A 27,857-nucleotide genomic window follows, 5' to 3' on the forward strand; every position below is an offset into this window, starting at 1 on the left:
GGTTGGGGGAACCAGGTGGTGGGTAATAGGGAGGGCATGTATTGCATGGAGCACTGGGTGTTGTGCAAAAACAATGAATACTGTTACGCTGAAAAAAATAAATAAAATGGGAAAAAAAGTACCAATTTAGTACACAAAGAAAGCAACTTGAAAGCACGTTTTTTGAAACACCATTGTGTAAAGAAAGATGTACATTATTTTAAGTCCAGTATTCTTGGTGGGTTTTTAAAAAAGTAGAATCAATTGAGCACAGAAGATCTGTTTTTAATACTCAGATGATATGTGACTAAATACTGGGTAACAATATAAAAATTAGCCAAACATCCCATAAATCTGATTTGAGATTAAAATTTTGGGGTCCTGGGGCACCTGGGTGGCTCAGTGGGTTAAGCCTCTGCCTTTGGCTCAGGTCATGATCTCAGGGTCCTGGAATCAAGCCCAGCGTCGCCTCTCTGCTCAGCAGGGAGCCTGCTTCCCCCTCTCTCTCTGCCTGCCTCTCTGCCTACTTGTGATTGCTCTCTGTCAAATAAAATTTTGGGGTCCTCTAACAGACATTTTCCTTTGAATTAACCTCTTAAATTTTTAAGAAGTTAAATTAATTGCTGAAATTACTAGTTGTTGTTGTTTTTTTAATATCCTTCAGAGTCCATAGTCAATTTGACTACCATCTCATGTTTTCAAATGTTTATCCAGGGTGAAAATAACAAGGTCAATATGTTCTTTTGTTCAATAAATTTGCTAAGTCAAAGACCCTCTAGTCTAGTGTAATGTTTTATTATACTGTCTTATTTCTGTAATTGTTGTTTTCTAGCATATTCTTGGATCTGTACTTATAATGAATTAACCTATTTTAAATTCACAAATTTAGGGCTGTAGATTACAATAGTCATGGTTATTTTCTAGCCAAAAAATATACTGTTCTTTTAAAGTTAATATAATGCTAGTGACTCACCATCTACTAGCTTTATTCTTCCATTATTGTACTGGTCTATTCACATTTAAACCATGAGCATCTGTCTATATACATGGTGATCTGTAGGGCTGTGGTGGTTATACTGAATGGAATGTAGCCAGCTGGTTCAATCAGTGATTAAACCCTCAGCACTACACTTAAACCTACCACTTTCTATTTAGTCTTTCAAATTGACTGTGAACTGTTGTGTCATTAATAATACTCTGTCTGGCTCACATCGACTGCTCTTACCAAATATTTTTATTGCCTTTTTTTTTTATCCTGAATAAATCAACCTTTGTGTTCATCAAATCTTATATTAGGTAAAGTCACATTTTTTTTTCATAATCATGTTTATCAGTTTTCATCTTATCGTCATTATAATGTTTAGTTCCTTTTAAATTCATTGAATATATTAGGCTGCTATGGGATGAATATAAAACATGGTACCTTTCCTTGAGGAGCTCATGGTCTACAGGAAAATTCTTATTTTTAGATATGAAAAAGTGATTCTTAATTCTTTAAATAAATAAAAGAATATTTAATTATACCATTATTATACCATTATTATACCATTATTAAGACTTTATTTTAAAAGTAGAAAGAAATAATCCTAGAATTCCCTTGGATTCACTTAGTGGTAATAACAGGTAATAGTGCCTGACATTTAGTAGATACTCAACAAATACTTGTTGCAGGGAGTATTACACAGCACAAGACTTGTTATTTTTTTAAAAATTAAATTTCTAATTTACAGATGAGGAACTTGAGACAGAAGGAAGTTAAAAAAGTTACCTAAAGTTACATAACAAGGAAAATAAAGCCAGGACTGGAACCTAGACAAATTTTGACTCCAGAATCCACAATTTTAACTTCCTAATAGTGATAGCAGCCTAAACAATTTGTCCACATACGTTTCTTCTCTTATTCCCCATTAGAAACCATATATTTATCAAAAAGGGAAATTGTTTACTACTCATACTCCTGAAACAGTAGTTCCTTCTATGCTTTGATTCTCAAGATCTATAGAGTAATGTGTCCCTACCTTGAAACTTTATCATTAAACACTACTTCCTTTGGGCTCTTTCATTGTCCTCTTTCTCCAGCCAAAACATCCTTTTCTGTCTGTACCTTGGTGCTCTCAAATCTGTTCTCTCTGCCTCTCGTCCTTCAGTCCCCACTACTCTACGCAGTCTTGAAGTGTCTTCTGCCTACATATAATTCCCTGAATAATATTTCTCATTTATTCTGTTTGCCTTAATTCATCACTTTACCTTTTTCTTTCAAACTGAACCTTCCAACTGTAGTCATCTCAAAGAGGTGCTTGACCCAGACCTATACGGGCATTGCTTTTCTCCTTTCCCCCTTTTGTTTTCTTGTTTTTAATATGAGTAGAATGACCCCTACCTTTCTTGTTTTATATATGTGTAATAAATATAAGGCATTTATTGTCTTATTCAGAAAGTCAAACATGCCATAGAAATTTATGGGATTATTGTTACTTGCAAGTAAAATTAGGTTAAGATTAGGATTAAGGTAGCTCTGTTAGATTCAGGTTTTCTGCGCCACAGACTGTAGATAGTTTATATGTGTAGTCTTTTAATACAATTGAAACACAGACTCATTTGCCTTTAAATTCCTTTATCAGATAGGAAAGTCTGAAACTCCTTCTGACTCATCAATTGCTCTTTCTCCTTTCATGGTTGAACTATTTTCTATTTCTACAACATCCGGTTCTCTTCAAACTATCTTCTTCAGATCATCTTTAAATTTCTTAAAATCATAGGGATCATCTAATCTTGTTTTTGTCTTTGAGCTGCAGAACCCTCAGTTCAAGATGTGAAAACTTCGTATTAAAACAAATAAGGTAGAGCTGCTTTTGCTTAAAAGGAAGCTTGGAGGAACACTGGAGCTATACTTAAGGGCTCTTTCTCCTCTATTAGCAGCTATTAATGGTGTCCGCAGACCGTCTAGGACTTCTCAGAGCACAATTTAAAAACCATTAATTGGATCCAACCTCTCCTGTTTTTGTAAAGGGAACTGAAACCTAAAGAGAGTAGGTGAGGAGTGCCTGCGTGGCTCAGTTGGTAAAGTGACTCTTGGTCTCAGCTCAGGTCTGATCTCTCAATCGTAGGATCAAGCCCTGGGTTGGGCTCTGCACTCAGTGCAGAGTCTGCTTTAGATTCTTTTTTCCTCTCTGTCTGCCCCTCATCGCTAGCTTGCTCTCAGATAAATTAATTAATTAATTAATTAACTAATAAAATCTTTTAAAAAAAGGAAGGGAGGTGAATTACCCAATGTCAATCATCTTGTCAAAAATATTCTCCATTTATCTTCTGTTATACTGTATAATATTTGTAGTCAGTAATATTCTAAACAACCTGTGTATTTTACAACATTAGCTGAAATTTTTCTTGTAGTGGCATTGTGATAATTCCGCCAGTATTTAGTCCACCTTATATGATCATTCTGTCTCTAAGGCAGTTAATATAATCTCCATTTTTCACAGGAATGAGCCTGTGATCTGATTCTAGCCAATAAAAAGTGATTCAAAGAAAAATTTTCTTACTCTTCAGAAGGAGTCCCAGGAAGCGACTGTTGCTATGTAGTATCTAAATTGGCTCCTTGTTGTAGTCCCAGCATTGGAAGAAAGAGGACGGTTCCAAGAATGGAAAGTGGAGAAATGAAAATACCCTAATCTTTGATAATACATAGTCTTTATTAAATTTCCTGAATCCTGATTGAGTGCCTGAGTCAACCAACACAAGAAACTCCCCAAATTTTTAGTTTTTTTTATTTTAATTTTTTTAAGTTCTTAATTCTGATATCGTTAATATACAGTCTTATATTCGTCTCAGGTGTACAATGTAGTGATTCAACAATTCTATACATTAGTCAGTGCTCATCATGATAAGTGTACTCTTACTCTCTTTCACCTATTTCACCCATCCCCCTCACCAAACTCCCTTCTGGTAATCATCAGTAACCTTGGTTTTTCTCTCTTTCTGTATCTCTCTCACTCTCTCTTTTTTTTTTTTTTTTTTTTTTTTTTGGTCTCTGCTTGTTTGTTTCTTAAATTCTACATATGAGTGAGATCGTGTGGTATTGTCTTTCTGTGACTCCTTTTACTTAGTTAGCACTGTATTCTCTAGCTCCATCCATGTCATTGCAAGTGGCAAGATTTCATTATTTTTTATAGCTGAACAATATTCCATAGTATGTGAAATATTTGGGATTTTATACACACACATATGTATATGTGTGTATATATATGCATATATATGTATATATCACATCTTCTTTATCCATTAATTTATTGATGAACATGGGCTGCTTTCATAGTTTAGCTATTGTAAATACTGCTGCTATAAACACAGGGGTGCATATATCCCTTCGAATTGGTGTTTTTGTATTTTGGGGGTAAATACCCAATAGTGTGATTGCTGGATCAGACACTTCTTTTTAATTTTTGAGGAAACTCCATACCGTTTTCCACAGTGGATGTACCATACAGTTTGCATTCTCATCAACAGTGCACGAGAACTCTCTTTTGTCCACATCCTCCCCAACACTTGTTGTTTCTTGTGTTTTTGATTTTAGCCATTCTAAAAGGTGTGAAGTATTATATCAGTGTTGTTTTGATTGGCCTTTCCCTGATAATGAATCATGTGGAGCATCTTTTCAAGTGTCTGTTGGCCATCTGTATGTCATCTTTGGAGAAATGTCTTTCATGTCTTCTGCCCATTTTTTAATTGGATTATGTGTTTTGGGGGTGTTGAGTTTTATAAGTTCTTTTTATGTTTTGGATACTAACCCTTTATTGGATTTGTCATTTTCAAACATCTTCTATTCCATACGCTGTCTTTTTAGTTTTGTTGATTGTTTCCTTTGCTGTGCAGAAGCTTTTTATTTTGATGTAGTCCCAATAGTTTATTTTTGCTTTTATTTCCCTTGCCTTGGGGGACACATCTAGAAAAGTATTGCCACAGCTCATGTCAGAGACATTATTGCCTGTGGTCTAGTATTCTAGGATTTTTATCCATTTTGAGTCTCTTTTTGTGTATGGTGTAAGAAAGTGGTCCAGTTTTCCCAACACCATTTGTTGAAGAGACTGTCAGCAGTTGGATATTCTCTTCTGCTTTGTTGAAGATTAATTGACCTTATCATTATAGGTTTATTTCTTGGTTTTTTAATTCTGTTCCACTGATGTGTGTGAATTTATGTGCCAGTACCATACTGTTTTCATTACTACAGCTTTGTAATATAACTTGAAGTCCAGAATTGTGATGTCTCCAACAATTTGCTTTTCTTTTTCCAAGTTGCTTTGGCTATTCAGGGATTCAGGGTCTTTTGTGGTTCCATGCAGATTTTAGAATTGTTGGTTCTAGTTCTGTGAAAACTGCTGTTGGCATATTGAAAGGGATTGCATTAAATGTGTAGATTGCTTTGGATGGTATAGACAATTTAACAATATTTGTTCTTCTAATCCATAAGCATGGGATGTCTTTCCATTTCTTTTTTCCTCTTCAGTTACTTTCATCAGTGTTTTATAGTTTTCAGAGTACAGGTCTTTCACCTCTTTGGTTAAGTTTATTCCTAGATGTTTTATTTTTCTTTTGGTATAACCATAAATGGGATTACTTTTTTTAGTTTCACTTTCTGATGTTTCATTATTAGTGTATAGGAATGCAACAGATTTCTTTACATTGATTTTGTATCCTGTGACCTTCTGAATTTATCAGTTCTAGTGGTTTTTTGGTAATGTCTTTCAGGTTTCTATCTATAGTATTATGTCATTTGCAAATAGTGAAAATTTATTTCTTCCTTACCGATTTGGATGCCTTTTATTTCTTTTTGTTGTCTGATTGCTGGAGCTAGGTCTTCTAGTACTATGTTGAATAAAAGTGGAGAACCAAGGACACCTTGGTGGCTCAGTGGGTTAAGCCTCTGCCTTTGGCTTGGGTTAAGCCAACCCGCATTGGGCTCTCTGCTCAGCAGGGAGACTGCTCCCCGCCCCACCCCCCATCACCTCTTTGCCTACTTGTGATCTCTGTCAAATAAATAAATAAAATATTAAAAAAAAAAGTGGAGGGGCGCCTGGGTGGCTCAGTGGGTTAAGCCGCTGCCTTCGGCTCAGGTCATGATCTCAGGGTCCTGGGATCGAGTCCCGCATCGGGCTCTCTGCTCAGCAGGGAGCCTGCTTCCCTCTCTCTCTCTCTGCCTGCCTCTCTGCCTACTTGTGACCTCTCTCTGTCAAATAAATAAATAAAATATTAAAAAAAAAGTGGAGAACCTACCCAACTTTGGACTCCCTGTTATGTGGGAGAATAAATATCATTATTTGTATGGTCTCTGATACTTGTAATCAAAGCATCCTGTTACTGATACTTGGTGTTTTTAGTTATAGAATAATGTTGTGTTTTGTAAAAAGATAATAGATGTTTAAAGTACAAAATGTGTTCATTTTATAACATCTGTATGATAGCTCGCTTTTTAAGTGTCTTTTGGTACAAATTCCTTTGGCTCCCTGATTACCTTGTTGTTTCAGTCCTCCAAAGTTCTATCCTGTGGTCTCTTTCAGTGAGCTCTCATATCTGTGATTCAGTCATTCACTTCATGCAGATGACTTTATATTTGCGGCCTTACGTTTCCCTCTGTCTCAGTTCTATATTTTCAGCTGCCTGAAGGTCATCTCCTTTCATGACGTACTATAATTTCAGGGTCAGCAGGGCACATACTGGATTGATTCTTCATTCTCTATCTCCCTCCTTTCTCCCTCCACGTCCCCCCAAATCCATGCGGCTCTCCTTTCAAAGGAAATCCTCTTGCTGACTGTGAAGATGAACCATTGCTGGAACACTGAAACTTCTTTTGAGCGAATTCATCTCATGTAACCTTCTGTAATTCAAAAAAATATGAATGAAGGACTTTTAAAAAAATATAATTTAATATAATTAATATAATTTAATATATTTTTTAATATAACAACCTATGGCTCAGGCATAATGATTTGTGCTTTTTTGGCTTTCTTAATAGTTGCAGAACATTGTTCATCACTGTTTCTTGTTGTCTTAATATATTTTCACCTATTTCTTCAGTGAAGACTTCCGATTTCCTTTCCATTGTCATGCTTTCTTTTTCACATTTCATGGTTTTTCTTTTCATTTAGCTTCACTTAGACACTCTGGAATAATCTTTTTCCTTCATTCTCTTTGTCTATTCAGTTATATTTTCCTTTAGAATATCTCATATTTGCCATTCTTCATTTTTAAAAATATAGACATTTATCATCTCATGCCTGGATTGATAAAATAGCACCTTAGCCAGTGTTCTTTTTTTTTTTTTAAGATTTTGTTTATTTATTTGACAGATAGAAATCACAAGTAGGCAGAGAGGAAGGCCGAGGGAGGGGGGAAGCAGGCTCCCTGCTGAGCAAAGAGTCCAATGCAATGCAGGGCTCCATCCCAGGACCCAGGGATCATGAAGGCAGAGGCTTTAACCCACTGAGCCACCCAGGTGCCCCTAGCCAGTGTTCTTTTATCTGGTTTTTATTCATTCTTTTTTTTTAAGGTGTTTATTTATTTGAGAGAGAAAGTGAGCAAGAGAGAGCACACATGAGCATGAGAGGGAGAAGAGGGAGAAGCAGTATTCCCTGCTGAGCAGGGAGCCTGATGTGGGTCTTGATCCTGGGATCATGACCCGAAATGAAGGCATATGCTTAACTGACTGAAGCACCCAAGCACCCTTGGTTTTTATTCATTCTTGTTGCCAATCTAACTTTACTGTTTACTAGTTCATATGCTTCTATGTGCCTGCTACGCTAGATACTTAGTATATATATAGAGAAGGAATGGTAGATTGAATACTTCTCTTTTGCCTACCAAATCAAGTCCCAAATTTTTTCCAGCTTTATTAAGTTATAATTGACATATAACATTGTGCAAGTGTAGGTGTATAACATACTGATTTAGTCCCATACTTCTTTAATTGACTTTTCATAACTTCTGTGGTCTGGCCCCATTCTATATCTTCAACATCATTTCCTACTACTTCTTAAGCATCCTTTGTTCTATTTAATGTAATATCTTTGTTTCAATTGTCATAATTCTTCATTATTCCTTCCTTTTTGCCTTTGCTTTCCTCCATAGCCCCTCCCCACACTTAAAATCCCTTCTTTCAGTTTATTTGTATTGAACAGGATTAAGTCAGGAAATAGATGGCACCTTGGAATGGGTAAAAGAGAAAAATTTGATGAAACAGCTGTCTACAAAGTTATGGGCAGAGTTCAGGGAAACCAGGAGGAGGTCTGAAGCACCACAGGGATAGAAGCAGTGGGAGAATGATTATACCACATAAACCTGAGAGGGCAAGGGACAGAAGCAGATAGTGGGAACCTGGAAAGAGGTGTAACCTTTGGTAAAGGTAGAGAGCTATTGTCATTTTGTAGTCATGTGGGGAGGAAACAAGGAAATACCTCAATCTCTCTGTCTTCCCAGCATACTGATTTGCTGGTGCCTTCCAGAGATTGAAGCCAACCAGGAGTCAGAGCGCAAGAAGAATTGTTTGCTATATCCACAGATATCAACACACAGGGGACAAAGCAGTGTGAAGAAAGGGTGGAGAGTGAGGACAGACAAATGGAGGATATCTGGTATACTACTCAGTCTTCAAGGCATACCTCTTTTGTTCAGACTTTTTTCATTATTCAGTACTTGCTGATTGTTCTCTTTGTATCGGCCACTAATTTGTCTGACTGCTTTTCTAAGAGTCAAGTCCTCTCTTTTGACCCATGCCTGGTTACTTTAGCAGTCGTTTATGCAATGCACATATCTGACAGGCACATGTGAACTAAAACCATTAATCCTTTCTCCTGGATTTTGAACTAGGTATTGAGTTATGGGTGAGTTTTCATGTGGCATCTGAAGCTATAACATGTAGACATGGACACATTGGCAGCCCTATTTTCCGCTGCTCGCTTTTCAGCTCTCTGAATATTACACTCTTGATTTTCCACCTACCTCAGTTGACTGTACTTCTCAGCCTTCCATAGTAGCTTCTTCTGGAATCCATGTGTGTTGGAATTCTTCAGGACACAGTCATTTGCCATCTTCTCTCTTCTAACTAATAACTGAGTGATTGCTCTTATTTCCATAGTTTTATATACTGTTACATACTACACTATATATATGTATATCCTATACACTGATACTTTAAGAAATATGTGTTTACTTTAGAAAAAAAAGAAAATTCTAATCAGTACAATGAAGACAATAAGTTTCTTGTAATCTCACCACCCTAATGAATTAACTTTTTTTCTACAAAAGAGTTGTTTGTTGTTACTATTTATTCAGTTCTTATATACAGTCTTTTAAAAACTAAAGTATATTCTTCAGGATTCTTAACTCTAAGATGATTTTTGTTAGCAAAGGAATTTGGATGTTGGTCATCTCAGACTTAGAAAATGGTCAGAAACAAGGGAAACTATGCAGTATCCAAGACCACACACCATGAAACCAACTTCCACACGGACCATTATACATTGTAGGTTGTACTGTCACTGTTGACTGTAGTGGATGCTGCTTCTGCTATAGCAGTACCATTGTTGTCCATGGAAATGTGATGTTACTACCATTGTCCCTAAAGCCTTTAGGAGAAGGATTTGTAGCAGTTCTTGTTCTTTGTGATATTGCTTCCTGATCCAATATCCAGGACGGGTACATCTGATTACCAGAATCTAGCCTCATGCTTAAAAAGCTACTATCTGGCATTTCTGGCTCTTCTGGTGGACAGTGGACTCTTATAATGTACAATTCCTCCAAAATTTAAAGGGAGGTTAGATACTATGTAGTTAAAAATGTGAAAATTGGGTTCTTGAATATTTAATATAGTCAGTATTCACAGAACAGCAGAATAATAAATTACACGCCAATTCAGAAGTTGGTATTTCAGAATTTTAATGTATTTGGATGATATAAATTAAGCTCAATAGACATGTAACTTCACAAATGAAGACTTCTTTTGTACCTTCCTCAATTCTAATAATCTGTAATGATGCTAGAGTTACTTTTCTGAATTACAAATCTTACGTCTTTCTCCTACTCAAAATCCTTCAATTATTAATTCCTCATTGCCTATAGGATAAAATTAAAGCTCGTTTTATCTTGGCCTATAAAGCCCTTTCAATACTTGAATCCTGTCAGATTTCTAGCCGTAACCATGAATGCTCTACTCTGCTCCCTCATCCAATACATATTAGCTCCAGCTGTAACCTATTCTGTTTCCCTGAAAAGTGGCCATACTGTTTCATGTTTCTGTACGTTTGTGCATGCATAGTCTTTTTGTCTGGAATGGCTACTTTTTTGTCCTCTTTGCAAATTTATCTTTAAAGGCTCAATTAGACTTAAAGACTTAAAGACTCAAGGCAGAGGCCCCAACCCACTGAGCCACCCAGGCACCCCAATCCTTTTCTTTTTTATGCTTCTATACATTTCTGTACTATAGCCCTCATCACATTAGATTATGATTATTTCTCACATAAATTTTTCTTATTAGGTGCTAAGGAACCTGGAAATCGATAATCTTTTATTATTTTTTATCTCAGTAGATTTTTTTGAATAAGTAATAAATAAAAATACCCTACTTCTGGTGGGTTAGTTATTTTGGTTAGAATGCTCTTTTTAGGGGAAAAAATCATGCATTCTATCCCTATAGTATTCCTACCTTGGCTAATTATCTTGTAAGGGAACTAGGGGAAATAGACCTTTATGGATCAGTAGTATTATCTTGATATGTGAAGTACAGTAAATTATAATGATATGTTTAAAATGGACTTTAAAACTGTCAAAAAATATCTCGCTTTGATAAAATGTTTATACTGAACTTACTGTTTATATTTCTTATGTTAAGGAACTAAAAAATGTTACGTCAGACTTGATAAAGTCCAAGGTCACATGTCAACATAAGATGGGAGAAGAAAACATCCATTTAACAATTAAAGAACAGAAATTTCAAGAACTTCAGGAAAGATTCAACATGGTATTTAATAAAATATATCCAAGTTTCTATAGTGTTTTTGTAAAAAGAGAATTTCAGGTTTATAATATTAAAATGTTCCTTCTTGGTAAAGTTAACATACATAGTAAAAAAAAGATACCGTGAATTATTTTTCATTATTAGGCAATTTTTGCCATTATCACCAAGAATTTAAGACAATAAAATTTGTCTGTAAACCATTATATTTCTACTCTCATATAATGTCAGGTAATCTATGGTACAGTGGCATCTCCAGAAAAGCTTTTGGAGATGAGAATTTTGTAATTTTTTGACATGAATATTTATAAATTTGCACAGCAGCCTGTGTTGGCCATCTCAAATCACCTTTATTTCACTAGGAGCCACTGCTTCACCAGCAAACAAATGTTGGTACTCTGGGGTAAAAAGGGGTCAGGACTCTCCTAAACATACGGATCACTGAATTAAATGTAGAATTTGCTGAGTTTTATATCATAACTTGAAAATTACTCATTTTTTAAAGGAGTTGGAATTAAATAAGAAGATTAATGAAGAGATCACACATATTCAAGAAGCAAAAAAGGCAAGCAATCATAAGATATTTTGGGAGCCAGTAAATATTTTTTAAAACCAGGTATAATATGGGAAATAAATTAAGTTAAATAACAAATGGAATCGTGTTTAGGTCAATTCCCTGGCACATAGTAAGCACTCAGAGCCTATTGAATGGATGCACATGTACCTTTTTAACCAGGCAGGTCTCACATATGCTCCATTAAAAAATAAAGCCAAGGAATGAGGAGACGTTTGTCCAAGGGTACAAACTTCACGTATGAGATGAGTAAGTTCTGGGGGTTTAATGTACAGCATGTTGGTTTTAGTTAACAAAATTGTGTTATATATTTGAATGTTAAGAGAGTAGATCATTAATGTTCTCACCACACACACAAAAATGGTAATTATGTGAAGTGATAGAGATGTTAATTAATCTTATTAGAGTAATCGTTTAGCACTATATGTATCTATCAAATCATCATGTTGTATAACTTGAGTTTACAGAATGTTATTTGTCAATTATGTCTTTTTTTTTTAAGATTTTTTTTTTTTATCCATTTGACAGAGAGAAATCACAAGTAGGCAGAGAGAGGGGGAAGCAGGCTCCCCACCGAGCAGAGAGCCCGATGTGGGGCTTGATTCCAGACCCCTGAGACCATGACCTGAGGCGAAAGCAGAGGCTTAACCAACTGAGTCACCCAGGCGCCCCTGTCAATTATGTCTTAATACATTTGGAAAAATATTACATTAAAATATTTGATAAGTAAATAAAAAGAATAATAAATCTGTTTTTTCCTTGATAATTTAGACCATTGGTACCCAGCAGATAATTATTGAAATGTATGTATGCTTAGAGCATGCATTTCTAGTATGTTATACTCTCATTTGAATCTATTTGATATTATAATTCCTCTATTTAAAAAAGGTCTGTGAAAGAAAAGTTCTCCTGTTTCTTTTTTTTCCCCTCTGTTTTTCTGTTTTTCCTCCATTTCATTCTGAATACATACTGTGACATCCTAGCTCATTAGCAATATGACATTTCAATAATGATAGATTTACTGTTTTTAAGACAAGCGAACAAAAGATTTGGTTTTAAATGCTTCACAATTTCCAGTAGTGTCTCATAATTCATGGTCCATTTCAAAAAACTGTGTTATTTGAAAAACTCTTGGATATAGTAATCATATAATGTAATTATTTTATATATTTAGTGTAATTTTATATATTTAGTAAAATGTGCTACTAGTTTATTTCACTCTCATTTATTATGATGTTGAAATTAAACTATAAAGGTAAGTTAAGAAATTAGAAAATGTAGTTTAAGAATGACTTTAGAAACATACCTTCAGTCTTAAATTTCTTCCAACTGATATACCATATGTATACTTTTTTAAAGGATATCATCATTTCTTTCCAACATATGCAACAGTTACTTCAGCATCAAACTCAAGTTAGTACTGAACTGGAAGCAAAGTTGAAGATGTTAAAAGAAAAAAATCAGGTTGTATATAGAGATATAGAAAATATATTTCCATTTAATGAGCTTTACATGTCTAGTTGCATTTATCTGCCCAACTTTATACAAGATCATTTTGAATTTTAGGGGTAAGATATGGCCTTCTTCATCAATTTGGTATCAATGTCTAGAGTAATGAACTTTTTTTAAACATTTAAGTTACTATTTAAATGTTCAGTTTTATCAAGTATCTGACTTTATTTCATAACAGATTGGATGGGATTCTTTTTCTTTATCTTAGAATTGTGACCAAAACCAAAACTGAAAATAGAAGAGAACAGTTAGTGAACTTCCAGAAATTGAGGGCAGACCCAAAAAAATGATTGGAGGAGGAAGGAAGTTATCATCACTGATGTCTTGGGAGTGAGAGTTCAATAAGAGAGGATTTTCTATTACATCCCTGGTTGGGAGGGATGTTGGGAGTACATTTTCCTTCATAAACTATGTGAAGGAGTCTATGTGAAAATCATGTAAAGACTGGAGTACAAAAAGGGGAAAGTGCCATCTTTTTTCGTAGATGGATGCTTGAGATGCTGTAGAAACTCGAAGGTCCACTCTAGTGTTGCCAGAGTAAAATATGGTCAATTCATGTGGAAGAACTTGGCATATGTTTCTTGAAGTTTGGAATTCTACCGAGACCATACAGACAAGTGCACAGATATGGTCCAGAGATTTTAAGGACAAAAGTTTTTGGAGTGACATGTACCAATGGGACTTGAAGTGTAATATGCTTGTTCTGATACTATATGGCCCAGGAAAGATGCAGAAGAGAGAGCTTTGGTGGCTCCCCATGAAGGAACATGGAGGTTAGTGGAAGGACAGAAATTGTTCTGTGTGCTACTGGCCAAGTGATGGGATGTCCAATGTAAGAGAAGGAGCTGGGAATGTGCTTCACTGGGGTGACCGGTGGAAGATATTTGTGCTCCTCTGAAGGGATTCTTGGTAATGAAGGTGAAGCTGACCATTTCTTATGGTTTCACTTATTTGTGAAACATAAGGAATAACATGGAGGACATTAGGAGAAGGAAAGGAAAAGAAAAGTGAATTGGGGGAAGTTGGAGGGGGAGACGAAGCATGAGAGACTCTGGACTCTGAGAAATAAACTGAGGGTTTTGGAAGTGAGGGGAATGGGAGGGTGGGTAAGCCTGGTGGTGGGTATTAAGGAGGGCACATATTGCATGGAGCACTGGGTGTGGTGCATAAACAATGAATCTTGGAACACTGAAAAAATAAAATTAAATAAAAAAAAGAAGAAAACTACAGTGGCCTCCCACGTAAAGACCACTGTCAGCGGAGGACAAGGCCAACTTCCTGGGTGTGTAATAGGTGCAGCTGCATAGAGACCCGTACTCAGAAGGGTTTTGTGTTTCAGGTTTAACCTTCTATGCTCACTCTCTTGAAATTTTTATTAATTTTTATCTTTGAATTTATGTTTGTCAATTAAGTCTGATGGGAAAAGGGAGCATGCATTAGGGGCTTGGAGCCTGAGCTTTCTCCTGTCTCCTGCTGACTCTTAGGACCAGTTTTTGACTGCTGTCTCTTCCATGCTTTGTTATCCTGGGCCCTGCCTGTCCTCATCCTGTCTGCTTCTGCCCCACCACTGTTGTGGTCACATTGGTGGGGAAATGTCTGTGTTCTACTGTTGTTCCTTACCTTTGGTGGAGACCTAAATATAACAGTGAGGGTCTGGGTCCATTGTATGTGCCCTGCAGCATCCGGTGTCTCCAGTTGACAGTGACAGTTACACATTAGGTAAATGAGTTGGCAGGGAGTGAGTTCCTCAGTCCAGATACTGAGGTATATCTCTGCCTGCAGTTGCCGTCGGTTGGGGGTTGCCCATTTATCATGGATTGGGGCAGGGTTCCCATGGGACAGAAAGATTGACTTGCCCACCTCCAGCCAGGGCACAGTGTATGGGTCTAGTAGCCTGCAGGAGTTAGAACCCCGTAGCTGGTGGATCTTGCTAGTGCTGAACTGTGTGGTGAGGTCCTTAAGCATCTGTGAGGATCTGCGTTTGCCCTGTAAGTATCCCCTTGCCCAGGGATCCATGACTTTAAATAGAAAATAAAAAGCACCATGATAAGTTGACAGGGAGAGAAAGAAAGGGGTGACCCTGAAGGAAGGAAGAGGTTTTGTACTTTGGTGCCTTCAATAGTGTGTTTTCACTGCCTTTTTCATTTTGTGTTGGGCCCCACAAATTGTGCTGACTACTTCATCATTGAATGGAACCACACTTCACTTAAACAATCCAAGATTTGTCTCCTCACCATTGATGTTCTTTGACTCATCATGTAAAGAGAGCTTTGCCTTCTTCATTTCTCTTTCCTGCCCCCAGTACTGTAAAACTTAGACCTAGGAGAGGGAGGAAGTATTCTGGCGTCAGACTCTTCCTCTTAAACTCTTCAGTTCCTCTAGTAGGACTAATAAAAAAATTTTCTCTGAAAGTCCAGTTATAAGCAAGTATCCCCCCATCTTTTTTACCCACCCTATAGATAGATGACTGGAACTTTTAGTATTTTGAACCTTCTCCCAAAAAACACAGAATAAAATTTACCCAAATTCTTTATGAGCAGCAGTTATCAGGATTGTTATATTGTCCATTTAAAGGAGTTGAAATAGATTTTTTAGGCCAGACAAAATATTAGTGATCAGCCAATCCCATCAATTCATTTCATGGTGAACTAGAGATCCAAAAAGTGTAAGCAATATAGCTCAAGCTTTCCTAATTAGTGGCAAACCCAAAACTAAATTTTTGACCTGATTATACTCTAGCACTGTTTCTACAACACTGCATTGTTAATGTATTCTTCCTAGATCTGTGAGACCTGCCACTTTTGTTCGATCACTTACTCGAAAACCACTTTCTAAATTACCCTTCATGGGCTCTAAATGCCATGTTTATGTGTTGTTGAATTCTGCAGAGCGTGCAGTAGACACAGACAAACAGTCACATGTTCTTTGAGTTAACAGGGACTATAACTATGGTGCCAGGGCTTTTACCTCTAAGCGCCAGTATCTTAGATAATCCGGATGCCTCTTTAACAAGCACCATTATTATTTGAGCCTCAATAGTACATAGAGAAACTAAATTTCAAATGGAAATTTTTTGCAAAGTAATGGCAAGAACAGGATAGAACTGTCAGCTTTTTATTTTGATAAGTAAGGACATTAAAAATGAGCAAAACCATCAGTCATCATTTTTATTTTATAAAAAAGAATATTCTAGCCCCACGTATTAAGGATATAATCTCAGAATAGATACAGTCCTTTACAAGAAAAGACCTTTGGTGACTTGCATAGACTTTGTTAGCCATTAACTAGTGAAATTTTGTCATGAGTTAGTACTGGTTTACAGACTGGTGTTGGAGAGCCACTGATATATAGTATAACAAATATTAATGTTGAACTGTTGCTGAGGATTATGCTGAATAGATATCTCAAATGTTTTTCTTGAGGAGCATTCTAATTCCACCTATATTAAAAGGGATCATTACTGTTCATAATGGCCTACTTTTTTTCAGTGCTCTGCAATCATGCTGTCATCTGTCTCATTTTTTTTGACAGTACAGTTTGAAGAATAGAAACCTGAATTCCCATGACAGAGAGTATTTTCTACTATGATTTAATTATAGTTTAGTCTAAATGTAAGTGTAGTTCTGCTGCTGTAGTCATAGTGTTAACAAGAATAATTTACTTAGTTTGCTCCGATAGCCATAGTATTAATCAGGATAAATTACTTAGTTTTTGGTATATTAAAACATTAACAGAGGATTTTATTTTGACTTGCTGCAATACCCATTTTTTCAGGACGGTTTTTGGGTTTCTTAATCCAGATACAAATAATTTTCTGTTAGAGTCTAAATTCCTTGAGAATATTAATAGTTTCGTACATGTAGCATTAAGAGCCTAAAAGAGTATCTGGCACATAGTCGGAGCTCATTACATTTTATTAAATTGATGAATGATTAAAAATGAATCCATTCAGAATCTTCCTAAGTACAGATGTTGCCAGATCTGGGCTTCTGGTTAAATATGTTGAATTGAACCCACACCTTAACTTCTGTTTCCTTCTGAAACTGCAATAAAATGACATTAATAAATCCACGGGGACAAGTAAAAGAAGAAATAATAAAAATTAAGTTTCAAGTGGGAACCAAATGGAAAATTAGCAGCTCATTTAGCAAATGAAAGAAAGTAGAAACCCAGCCAGAGGTGCAGGAATGCTCAGGAACTGCAAGCACGGTGTGCCTCAGAAGCTGATGTGCGACTGAAGCCAGGAGCTAGAAGGCCTATGGAAGAAGCGAGAAGCTAGCTTCCCTCAAACTCTCTTCCCTAGCCTGCACACACGTCACTGCCTGTCTTCTACTTGGCAGGAGATTGGAGATTTATGTTGGAGAGTTTGAGGGACGGCTGAGGTGGGGAAATTCAGTAGTGTCATGGAGACGGCTTATACCAGGAGAGCTGTTTGTTCGAGCTGTTGTCATTCTGTGAGCTGGTTGTGAAACTAGTGGTGGCTTGAAATTGCCCGTGGCGGGAATGTTTCAAATTGGCAAAGGCTGTAAAAAGAAACTTTGGAGCCAGTTTACCAATATATGTTACTGAGAGAATTATATTGAAAACAGGGTGGAAATCTAAGTACTGACATCTGAGACCTCCCTGCTCTGTTTCCCGATTTAGAGGACAGCTAGCCTTACCACTTCCAGACAGGAGAACGAAGATTCCTTTCTGCGGAAACCAACTTGCTCAGGCTGTTCCAGTTAAGTGCTCCCAGTGAAACTGCTCACCCAGATTAACCTACAGCAAAGCCCATCATTTGACAAAACTTTTAGCCAGCTTTTTAATACTTATTCTTAATATGAACATGTAGCTAAGGATCACTGGGCACTTGAAGAAAGTCCCTACCATGAAAATCAGACAAAACTAACAGGATAGTGAAAAAAAAAAAAAATAGAGAATCTAAGAGAACACACTCCATTAAGAGAAATACACTTATTAATCCACAAAAACAAGAATTAGGAGTCTTTAGAAAAAGAAACACTCAAGAATAAAAGAGAAACTTTAAAATATTTCAGCAGACATAAAAAGTACAATGAAAAATTGGAGGGTAATATTGAGATAGTTTTCTGGAAGGTAGAACCAAAAGACAAGAAGATGGAAGACAGAAGGGAAAGAATATTAGGGATTCACTCCAAGAGGTCTGGTGAATTTTGGAGAAAACAGGGAAAATGGAGAGGAGATGACCAAAGAAATAATGAGAACGTAACGTAGAACTGAAGAATTTGAGTTTGTTTTGCTCAACACCCATGTATATCATTATGACATTTTATACTAAAAGAGAAGATTCTAAAACTGTGGAAAAAAGAATAAGGTCACACACAAAGGATTAAGAATAAGAACGGCAACATAATGACTTCCGACTTCTCACGGGTAGTGCTGGAAGACAGAAGATAATAGAACCATGCCTTCAGTGCTTGGAGAGAAATTGATTTTTTTTTTAAACATTTTGTTTATTTATTTGAGAGACAGAGAAAGGGGAGGACCAGAGGGGGAAGGAGGGGCACAAGGTTACTCCCTGCTGAGTGTGGAGCCTCACATGGGGCTCAGTCTCATGACCCTGATATCATGAGCCAAGCCCAAACCAAGACTTGGAAGCTCAATGGACCAAGGCACCCAGGTGCCCCTGAGAAATTGATTTCTAGAGCAGAGTTGTACTGTATGAATCATTATGTGTTGGTAGAAAAAAGGTATTTTCAGACATGCAGGACCTCAAAAAATGTGCCACCTGTGCCTCTTTTATCAAGAAGTAAAGGAAGGGGGGCGCCTGGGTGGCTCAGTGGGTTAAAGCCTCTGTCTTCGCCTCAGGTCATGATCCCAGGGTCCTGGGATCGAGCCCCGCATCGGGCTCTCTGCTCCGCGGGGAGCCTGCTTCCCCCTCTCTCTCTGCCTGCCTCTCTGCCTGCTTGTGATCTTTGTCTGTCAAATAAATAAATAAAATCTTTAAAAAAAAAAAATAAAGGAAGGTTTACTTTACCAAGACACAGGAATAAACCAGGAAAGATGAAACAATAGGATCTAGGAACCAAGAGACCAACCCCAGAAGAGAGAAGGAAATCCTCAGAGGTCACTCAATAGTGTAGCAGACTGAAAGATCAATGGTCCAAATCGTAATAGAAGGATGGAAAATCTCCAAAATGTGGAAACAGAGTATCTGATATAGGCAGTTTCTTTTATTTATTTATTTTTTTTTTAAGATTTTATTCATTTCTCCGACAGAGACAGATTACAAGTAGGCAGAGAGAGGAGGAAACAGGCTCCCTGCTGAGCAGAGAGCTCGATGTGGGACTTGATCCCAGCACCCTGAGATCATGACGCGAGCTAAGGCAGAGGATTTAACCCACTGAGCCACCCAAGCGCCCCAGGCAGTTTCTTTTAGATGAGGCATTGGTGGGGACAGGAAACAACTGACATCTAATACACTGTTTTAAGAACATACTGCTCTTGGTCATTTATTATTACTACATAGATGCCGTAGTATGTTTTCTCACATCTCTTAAACTTTGATTTGTGTCTCTTCCAAAATATGGTGTTATCAGTATAAATAGATACTATTAGTTAGGATGTTAAAATAGTAAATGGCTATTAAATAAACACATTGTAAATATTTAGAAACTGCTCTATTATTTGCCTATATATTAAAAACACATGACTTCTATAAAGAGTTACATTATCTTGAAGTAAAGGCAGGCAAATAGGTATTCACTGAAGGCTATCAAAGTGCAATAATGTTCTTTATATGCTGGAGGAGAATTTTAATGTTAAAACTGTAAAATGCTTTTTATTAGATTTGCCATAATTTTACATAATTATGTCATTGTGTATTGATATTCTAGATATAATAGAAAACTCTTTAAATAGATGGAATACTATTGAGGCCTTTAAAATGAGATAGATCTGTACTTAATGGTACGGAGAGTAAGCAAGAAATACTCTTTTTTTTTTTTTAAGAAAAAACAGATTGCAGAAGATCATGATATATATGGTATGGTCTCATCTGTATTAAAAAAGATAGAGACAGTTTCTGGAAGGCTATGCAAGAAACTGCTAGAGTGGTTACCTCTGGGGGAGGAGAACTGGAGAGCCAATAGAGGGACACGTTACCTTTGTTTCTCTGTCCTTTGTGTGGCTTGAAATGTTTACTCTGAATGTAAATAACTTTAATAATGATAAACAAATGAACTTTAAAAATTCCAGATGTATTAGACATGTGGGTAGAATTCTTAACTATCTTTTTATGGAAGTTTACTTGGATTATCAGCAAACTCTGAAGAAACCTAATAATACTGGTGACAGTAATTTAAGAGCTTTAAAACTCTTGTCTTAGAAAACAGTATTTTTACTCTTAAAGGTTTTTTGGGGGGAGAGGGTTGTATAGTGGTGATTATATTATGTTAATTTATGCAGTAATAAGTTAATATGGTAAATACTGAAGCTGTACTATAAAAAGTGTTAATTTGAAATTTAAAAAATTAAAATTATATTTAAGGGTTTTCTAGCCAGTTAATTTCTAAAATAAACAGATACGGAAAAAATGTTTTGTGGTAGTTAAAATTTTGTAGTAGAGTTAGGCTGGATTATGCTACATTTCATATTTTTCAGTGCTGTACTTTATATTACTTTTTCAGTACATTAAAACTTATGCAGTGAAACTGAATAATGGCAATGTTTTTATACCCTTTTATAGCCATTTCTTTTTCATAACCTCCCCCTATTTCCTGTTAACTAAACTATAAGCACCTTTCTGTTAATTTATGAAAATTATTGTTGAGATAGCACATTATCACTGATCTGTATGGCACTTTCAGCATGTTAGAAGCAAAGGTCCAAGCAACATAAAACACATCAAAATTCATTAATGTGGTATTGATTATTTTTTGGATAATTAATTTTATTGCAGACCCTTGAAAGAGATAATGAGCTGCAAAGGGAGAAGGTAAAAGAAAATGAAGAAAAGTTCCTTAATCTTCAAAATGAGCATGAGAAAGCACTGAAAACTTGGAAAAAGCATGTAGGTTTATAAAATACTAAAATATTAAAATATTTTAAGTAGTTGTAGACATTTAAAATAACTATTAAATGCTAAGAAAATATTGCAAAAATAATAAAGGAATAGAGTCAGACACACATCCTTCTTGCACTTGTATTTCCAAAAAGTAAATGCTGTTGAAAAGCTAAATTTAATAAAATTGCCTGTAATGCTTTCATGCATGAAAAATCACACAGATATATGTGTGTGTATATTTATATTAATATAAATATTGATATATATAATTTGAATGACTTCCCATATGTGACAAAGAAAAATTAATTTACCTTTTCATAAAACAACTACATAGTATTTTAGAAAATGATTAAAGTAATTATATAGGTATTATTAGCTGATCTGTTTAGCTTTCCTCAGCAGTTTTGTTGAGATGTATTAAAGCCATGTTTAGAACATGTGTACGGTAGTGGAATTCTGTAGTATTAACATTTTATCGTGAAGAGCTGATATGTTATAAACATAGCTGTTTCCTTAAACCACATCTGTTTATTTTACACTAAATTTTCATTTTAGTAAAGTAGATAATAAAAGTATGAAATGGTAACAAGATGGGATTGGGAGGGAGACAAACCATAAATGACTCTTAATCTCACAAAACAAACTGGGGGTTGCTGGGGGGAGGTGGGATTGGGAGAGGGGGAGCGGGCTATGGACATTGGGGAGGGGAGGTGAACCATAAGAGACTATGGACTCTGAAAAACAACCTGAGGGTTTTGAAGGGTCAGGGGTGGGAGGTTGGGGCAACCTGAGGGTTTTGAAGGGTCAGGGGTGGGAGGTTGGGGGAACAGGTGGTGGGTAATGGGGAGGGCACGTTTTGCATGGAGCACTGGGTGTTGTGCAAAAAGAATGAATACTGTTACGCTGAAAAAATAAATAAAATGGAAAAATTTTTTAAAAAAGGTATGAAATGGATGGCATAAATTAAAGTTGTAAAATTTAAAGGTTCACTTTAAAAATTGGTAGACCCCAAAATTGATTATTCTATTTTAATATGTATTTTTATTTCTTTTTGATTATTTTAAAAGAATTAACACACAGTAGAAGGTCACTATGAGTTTATGAAAACTATATTTTGGGATAGAAAGATTATATTCTGGACTATTATACTAATTATGCTATATTTTTGTAATACTTAATAATGTAATATATTTTATACTAATATGTATCCAAATACCAGTTTGATAAACATTTTCTTGTAGATGGTTTTGATATAAATTATTATATAAGTAACTCTTGAGTTTTCACTTCATTCCCAAACTAACATGTTCCCTTAATTTGTATTTTGGACAGATCAAGTCTTCACTGATGAATTTAATAAGATTCATCCAAATCTCAAAAAGCATTTCATGGTTAGTTGTATCAAAATACTGAAAAATGCTTACTCTCTATAGTTCACTATTAAGCAACAAGTGTAGTAATATTCATTCTAACTTCAGCAAATTCACATTGCATCCGAACACTTCCTTCTCATTCCTGATTTTTAAAAATCATGGAAATGGTACTGTCAGGATAAGGAGAACTGTAAAATGAAAAGAGGATATACTAAAACATGTGAACCATGCCCAAAAAAGAGAGATTAGTTGCACTCAGAAATTAAACATTCATTTTCCCTGAAACCATAACCATGCCCCTCCCACAAGGAAAAGTGTACTGAATTAAGAAATAACCATTCAGTTTCACTAGTGAGGCCTCAGTCTATAAATCTGTATCATACAAATTTCTATAAATTTGTGTGAAATAGGATTTTGTAGCTTCTACGGTCATTTCACTTGCACATGCTTTAGTACTAAACAGAACATAGTTAAGTAAGAAAAAGCTGAGGGCGCCTGGGTGGCTCAGTCAGTTAAGCGTCTGCCTTCAGCTCAGGTCATGATCCTGGGGTCCTGGGATTGAGTCCCACATCAGGCTTCCTGCTCAAAGGGGAGTCTGCTTCTCACTCTCCCCTTACCCCTCCCCCTGCTCATGCTCTCCCTCTCATGCACATGCTTTCTCTCAAATAAATTTTTTTTTTTTTAAGAAAAAGCTGCTATGGTTCTATTTAAGAGTTTTCTTGAATGGGAGGTTAGATCTGCTCTTTAATCATATTTCTACCGTTATATAAGTTTTTCACCATTCTTGAGTGAAGAATAGTGAAGGTATTGCTACTAAGATTGGATCCAGATGGGTTTTTAAAAACTTAAAAAGATACAGATAAAAATAAGATAGAATCACACAAACTGTTTTCCCAGAAAACAGTGAAAGAGATATTGTACAAATAAAATTTTGTGAATATCTTTAGACAGTATAGTTAAAATTCATCAAAATATTACAAAAAACAGTTAATGTGTATCTGTTTTCATTCGACTACTTATATAGCTAATGGGTATATATAGACAAAAAGACAATAAATGAGGATATTCAGAAATTATTTAGAGGAAAGCGCAGGTCACAAAAGGAACTCAATTTATACCATTTGTTGAGCATCTACTGTGTATTAGGCACTATTCTAGGTACTGGATTTTCAGAGATGCCCAAGATACAAAGCTCAATAAAGAGCTCACATTCAAATGGACAGATAACTATGAAATTGACCACAATAGCATGGAGTGGTTTTGATAGTATTAACAAATTACTACGAAAGAACAAAATAAATCATATCTATTTAGCTGCGCTGGGGAAAATTTTAGAGAAAAGATGATACTAGTTTGGCCTTGAACGTGTAAATAAGCAACAATATGTGCCCATTTCCTACACTTCTCTTTCCATCTTGTTGGCATTCCATTTGGTAAAGAAAGGGAAAATCTTGGAGGCATGAAACTGTATTTTCAAGAGTGATGAGCAGTCTGATTTGAATAAAGCACAGGATATGTGGAATGTGACATTGGAAAATAGGTTGAGATCATTTTCCAAGAGACTCCTTACTAAGGAAGTTGAATTTTACTTTATAAGTAATGGAAAGTCACTGAGAATATTAAAGAAGAGAAGTGACATAGTCAGGTTTGAGTTTTAGAAAAAAACTCTCTTTTTTTTAAAGATTTTATTTATTTATTTGACAGACAGAGATCACAAGTAGGCAGAGAGGTAGGCAGGGGACTAGAGAAGAGGGTTAAAGAAGAAACAGTAGGGTGTGTGTGTGTTGGGACACCGTGGGAGGAGGAGCCTGGTAAGAGCAGTGAGAAAAGTAGGAGGATATAGGAAGAGTAATACCATGAAAACAAAGAAAAGAGGCTGTTCCAAGAACAAGGAGTCAACACAGTCATGCTGCAGAGCTGTTAACTGGTATGAAACTTGGGAAAAAGGCTTTTTGGCTAATTTGCATGTGGTATCTGTGTGTCGGGGGGGAAGATCTGTAGAATTGTGAGGGCAGGAGTCAGGTTGTTAAGGAGGGTTGGGAAGTTGGAATTTGGAAGTAGCCAAGTGTGGACTTTTATATTAAAGAAATGAGATGGACTCCTGGTGGCTCAATTCATTAAGTGTCCAACTCTTGGCTTCAGCTCAGTTCATGATCTCAGAGTCGTGAGATCCAGCCCCACGTCATACAACACGCTCAGCAGGGATTCTGCTTAAAGATTCTCTCCTTCTGCCCCTCTCCAAACCCATGCACATTCTCTCCTCTCTCTAAAAGAAATAGATCTTTTTTCTTTTAAAGGGAGAGAGATGGGTACCTGGGTGGCTCAGTTGGTTAAGCAACTGCCTTTGGCTCAGGTCATGATCCTGGAGTCTCAGGATGGGGTCCCATGTTGGGCTTCCTGCTCAGCGGGGAGTCTGCTTCTCCCTCTGACCGCACCCCCCGCCCCCAGGCTCTCTCTCTCATTCTCTCTTTCTCTCAAGTAAATAAAATATCTTAAAAAGAGAGAGAGAGAGAGTAATTGGGTCGAGGAGAGAAATGAGTTAAGACTGTGAGAAGAGCATATTTGTTCCTTTTGTAAGGTTTGTTCTTGTTCTAGTTCTGTTTGTAAGGTGGAAGAGAACATGCTGGTATGGTGGGAAGAATTGTGAATAAGCAACAGGGAAGAGATTAGTGCCATAACTAAGCTTTGAGGGGAATAGGAAAGGATGGGATAAAAAAAACTCATGGAAAGTTGAGCCTTGGAATAAAAGCACCTTGCACAGATAGATCTTTTAAAAGGTTAAGAATAGGGGTGCCTGGGTGGCTTAGTTGGCTAAAGCCTCTGCCTTCGGCTCAGGTCATGATCCCAGGGTACTGGGATCGAGTCCTGCATCGGGCTCTCTCCTCTTCTTCCCCCTCTCTCTCTGCCTGCCTCTCTACCTACTGGTGATCTCTGTCTGTCAAATAAGTAAATAAAATCTTTAAAAAAAACAAAAAGTTAAGAATAGATGAGATGACGGGAAGTAACAGGGGAGTTCATGTCTGCTAGCCTCCACAGGGACTCAGTGGCACTTACTTTGTCTTATATTTGAGGTTCCCACGAAAGAGATTTTAAACAGCCAGTGAAAGCCCCGTGTCTGGATGTAAATATCAGGCTCAAATGTCAGTTATTTTTGCACTACTTCGTGCTTAGTACTTGTCACTCAGTTGAGATAAAATCTGTATGTCTGATTTGCAACAAGAAAATAAAACTTCAAGAAAGTAATGAAGGTGTAACTTTTAGAGAATTTTAAAAAATAATTTTTCATTTGTAAGAAGAGATTGTTAAATGTAGTAATTAAGAATACAACCCCTATATTTAGCTTTGGATTTGGATCCTGCCTGACTATATCCACCTGATCTTGGCAAATTACTTAAACCTCTGGGAGCCTCACATTTCTCACCTGTAAATTGGGGATTTTTATGAGTATGAAATTGTATTTAAGTACTCAGCACAATTCAATGAATGGTAGCTCTCAATATTAGTAATTACTTTGGGATCATTTTAATTTTTTTTACTATTTCCAAAAATTTGTGTTAATAAAATATCATCATACAAAACAGATTGATTGATTGATTGATTGATTTATGAGAGTGTATGTGAGCGGGGCGGTCGGGGGGACAGAGGGAGAGAATCTCAAGCGGACTCCCTGCTGAGAGCAGAGCCTACCACAGGGCTCCATCTCAGGACCCTGAGACATGACCTGAGCTGAAACCAAGTCTGATGCTCAACTGACTGAGCCACTGAGGCATCCTCATACAAAACACATTTATATAACTATTCATTTTGGTTAAATTTTGTATTAGGTTGAAGAACTTAATGGGGAAATTAATGAAATAAAAAATGAGTTATCATCACTTAAAGAAACTCATACTAAGTTACAAGAACATTGCAGTGAATTATGTGATCAGAAGAAGTTTGAGAAAGACAAGAAGCTTCAGGTAAAATTCAAGTGTTTGGGGGGGCATAAAACTTAAAGAAATTAGGACCATTACTGATGATTTTCTCTCTGCTTTATATTTTCAGGGTCCCAACTTAAAAAAAATGAGTATAAGTATGTAGTCTGTGATACATTTTCAGTTTATTTTTGTGTACAATATTATAGAAGGATTGAGGGTCATTTTTTGGACATGGATTTTCAGTTATTATACACACATTTCTTGAAAAGACTTTTTTTCTCTCTCATTGTACTTTGGTACGTTCTTTGAAAATTAGTTGATCTAATATATGTGTGGATATATTTCTGAATTCTTTATTATGTTCCATTGATTATATGTTTATCATTAAGTCAATACACAACACTTGTTTATTACTGTAGCTTTGTAAGAAGTCTTAAAATGTGGTAGTGCAAGTCCTTGATTTTCTTTTTCTTTTTCAAGATTGTTTTGACTATTCTGCACCCTTTGCATTTCCAGATAATTTTTAGAATCAGTTTGTCAGTTTCTAAAAAAAAAAACAAAAAACCAAGACTGTAGGATTTTGGATTGTGTTGAATCTGTAGATTAATTTGTGAAGAACTGACATCTCAACAGTATTGAGTCCTCCAATTTGTGAACATGGTATATCTTTACATTTATTTAGACATTCTTTAATATCTTTCTCAGAAATGTTCTGTAATTTTCATTGTGTAAGTCTTTAAAGTGTTTTGTGAAATTTATCCCTGAATATTTCATATTTTAGAATCCTATTATAAATAGTATTTTGAAAGTTTATTTTTCTAATTGTTTCTTGCTAGTACATGGAAGTAAAATTTGATTTTTATACATTGACCCTATTACCCTTTAAAATTTATTGTAATGGTAGGGGTTTTTTTTTCTTCTAATTTTTGGGTTTTCTGTGTATATTATGTCATCTGTGAATTTAAGGAAGTTTTATTTCCTTCTGCTTTGTATGAATTTTACTTTTTTCTCAATTTATCGCAGTAGCTAAGACTCTCTAGTACAGTGTTGAATGAAAGTTTTGACAGTGGACTTGCTTGCCTTGTTTCTCCATTTTTTTTTTTTTTTTAAAGATTTTATTTATTTATTTGACAGAGAGAGAGCACAAGTAGACAGAGAGGCAGGCAGAGAGAGAGAGGAAAGCAGGCTTGCTGCTGAGCAGAGAGCCTGATGCGGGACTCGATCCCAGGACCCTGAGATCATGACCTGAGCCGAAGGCAGCGGCTTAACCCACTGAGCCACCCAGGCGCCCTGTTTCTCCATTTTTTAGTCTTTAACCATTTCATAGGATGTTAGTTATACATTGTTTGTATATGTTTTTTATCAGAATGAGTAAGTTTCCTTCTGTTCCTAGTTTGCTGAGTTTTTAACCATGAATGGGTATTAAATTTTGTGAAATGGTTTTTCTGTATTTGTTGAGATAATTTTTTCTTTA

At 36.1% G+C, this 27,857-nt stretch overlaps 1 protein-coding gene across 1 annotated transcript in view; it reads left to right on the top strand.

Annotated features, from left to right (window-relative positions):
* The window catches only part of CCDC73 (coiled-coil domain containing 73), a 122,577-nt gene that overhangs the window by 78,506 nt on the left and 16,214 nt on the right, over positions 1-27,857 (top strand). Inside the window, exons 9-13 of the mRNA XM_046015605.1 lie at positions 10,859-10,987; positions 11,487-11,546; positions 12,915-13,019; positions 20,989-21,099; positions 26,291-26,425. Coding sequence (XP_045871561.1) covers positions 10,859-10,987; positions 11,487-11,546; positions 12,915-13,019; positions 20,989-21,099; positions 26,291-26,425 — 540 coding nt within the window. The remainder of the gene's footprint in view (positions 1-10,858; positions 10,988-11,486; positions 11,547-12,914; positions 13,020-20,988; positions 21,100-26,290; positions 26,426-27,857) is intronic.

Source organism: Meles meles, chromosome 8, assembly GCF_922984935.1.
Source record: "Meles meles chromosome 8, mMelMel3.1 paternal haplotype, whole genome shotgun sequence".
Classification (NCBI taxonomy): domain Eukaryota; kingdom Metazoa; phylum Chordata; class Mammalia; order Carnivora; family Mustelidae; genus Meles; species Meles meles.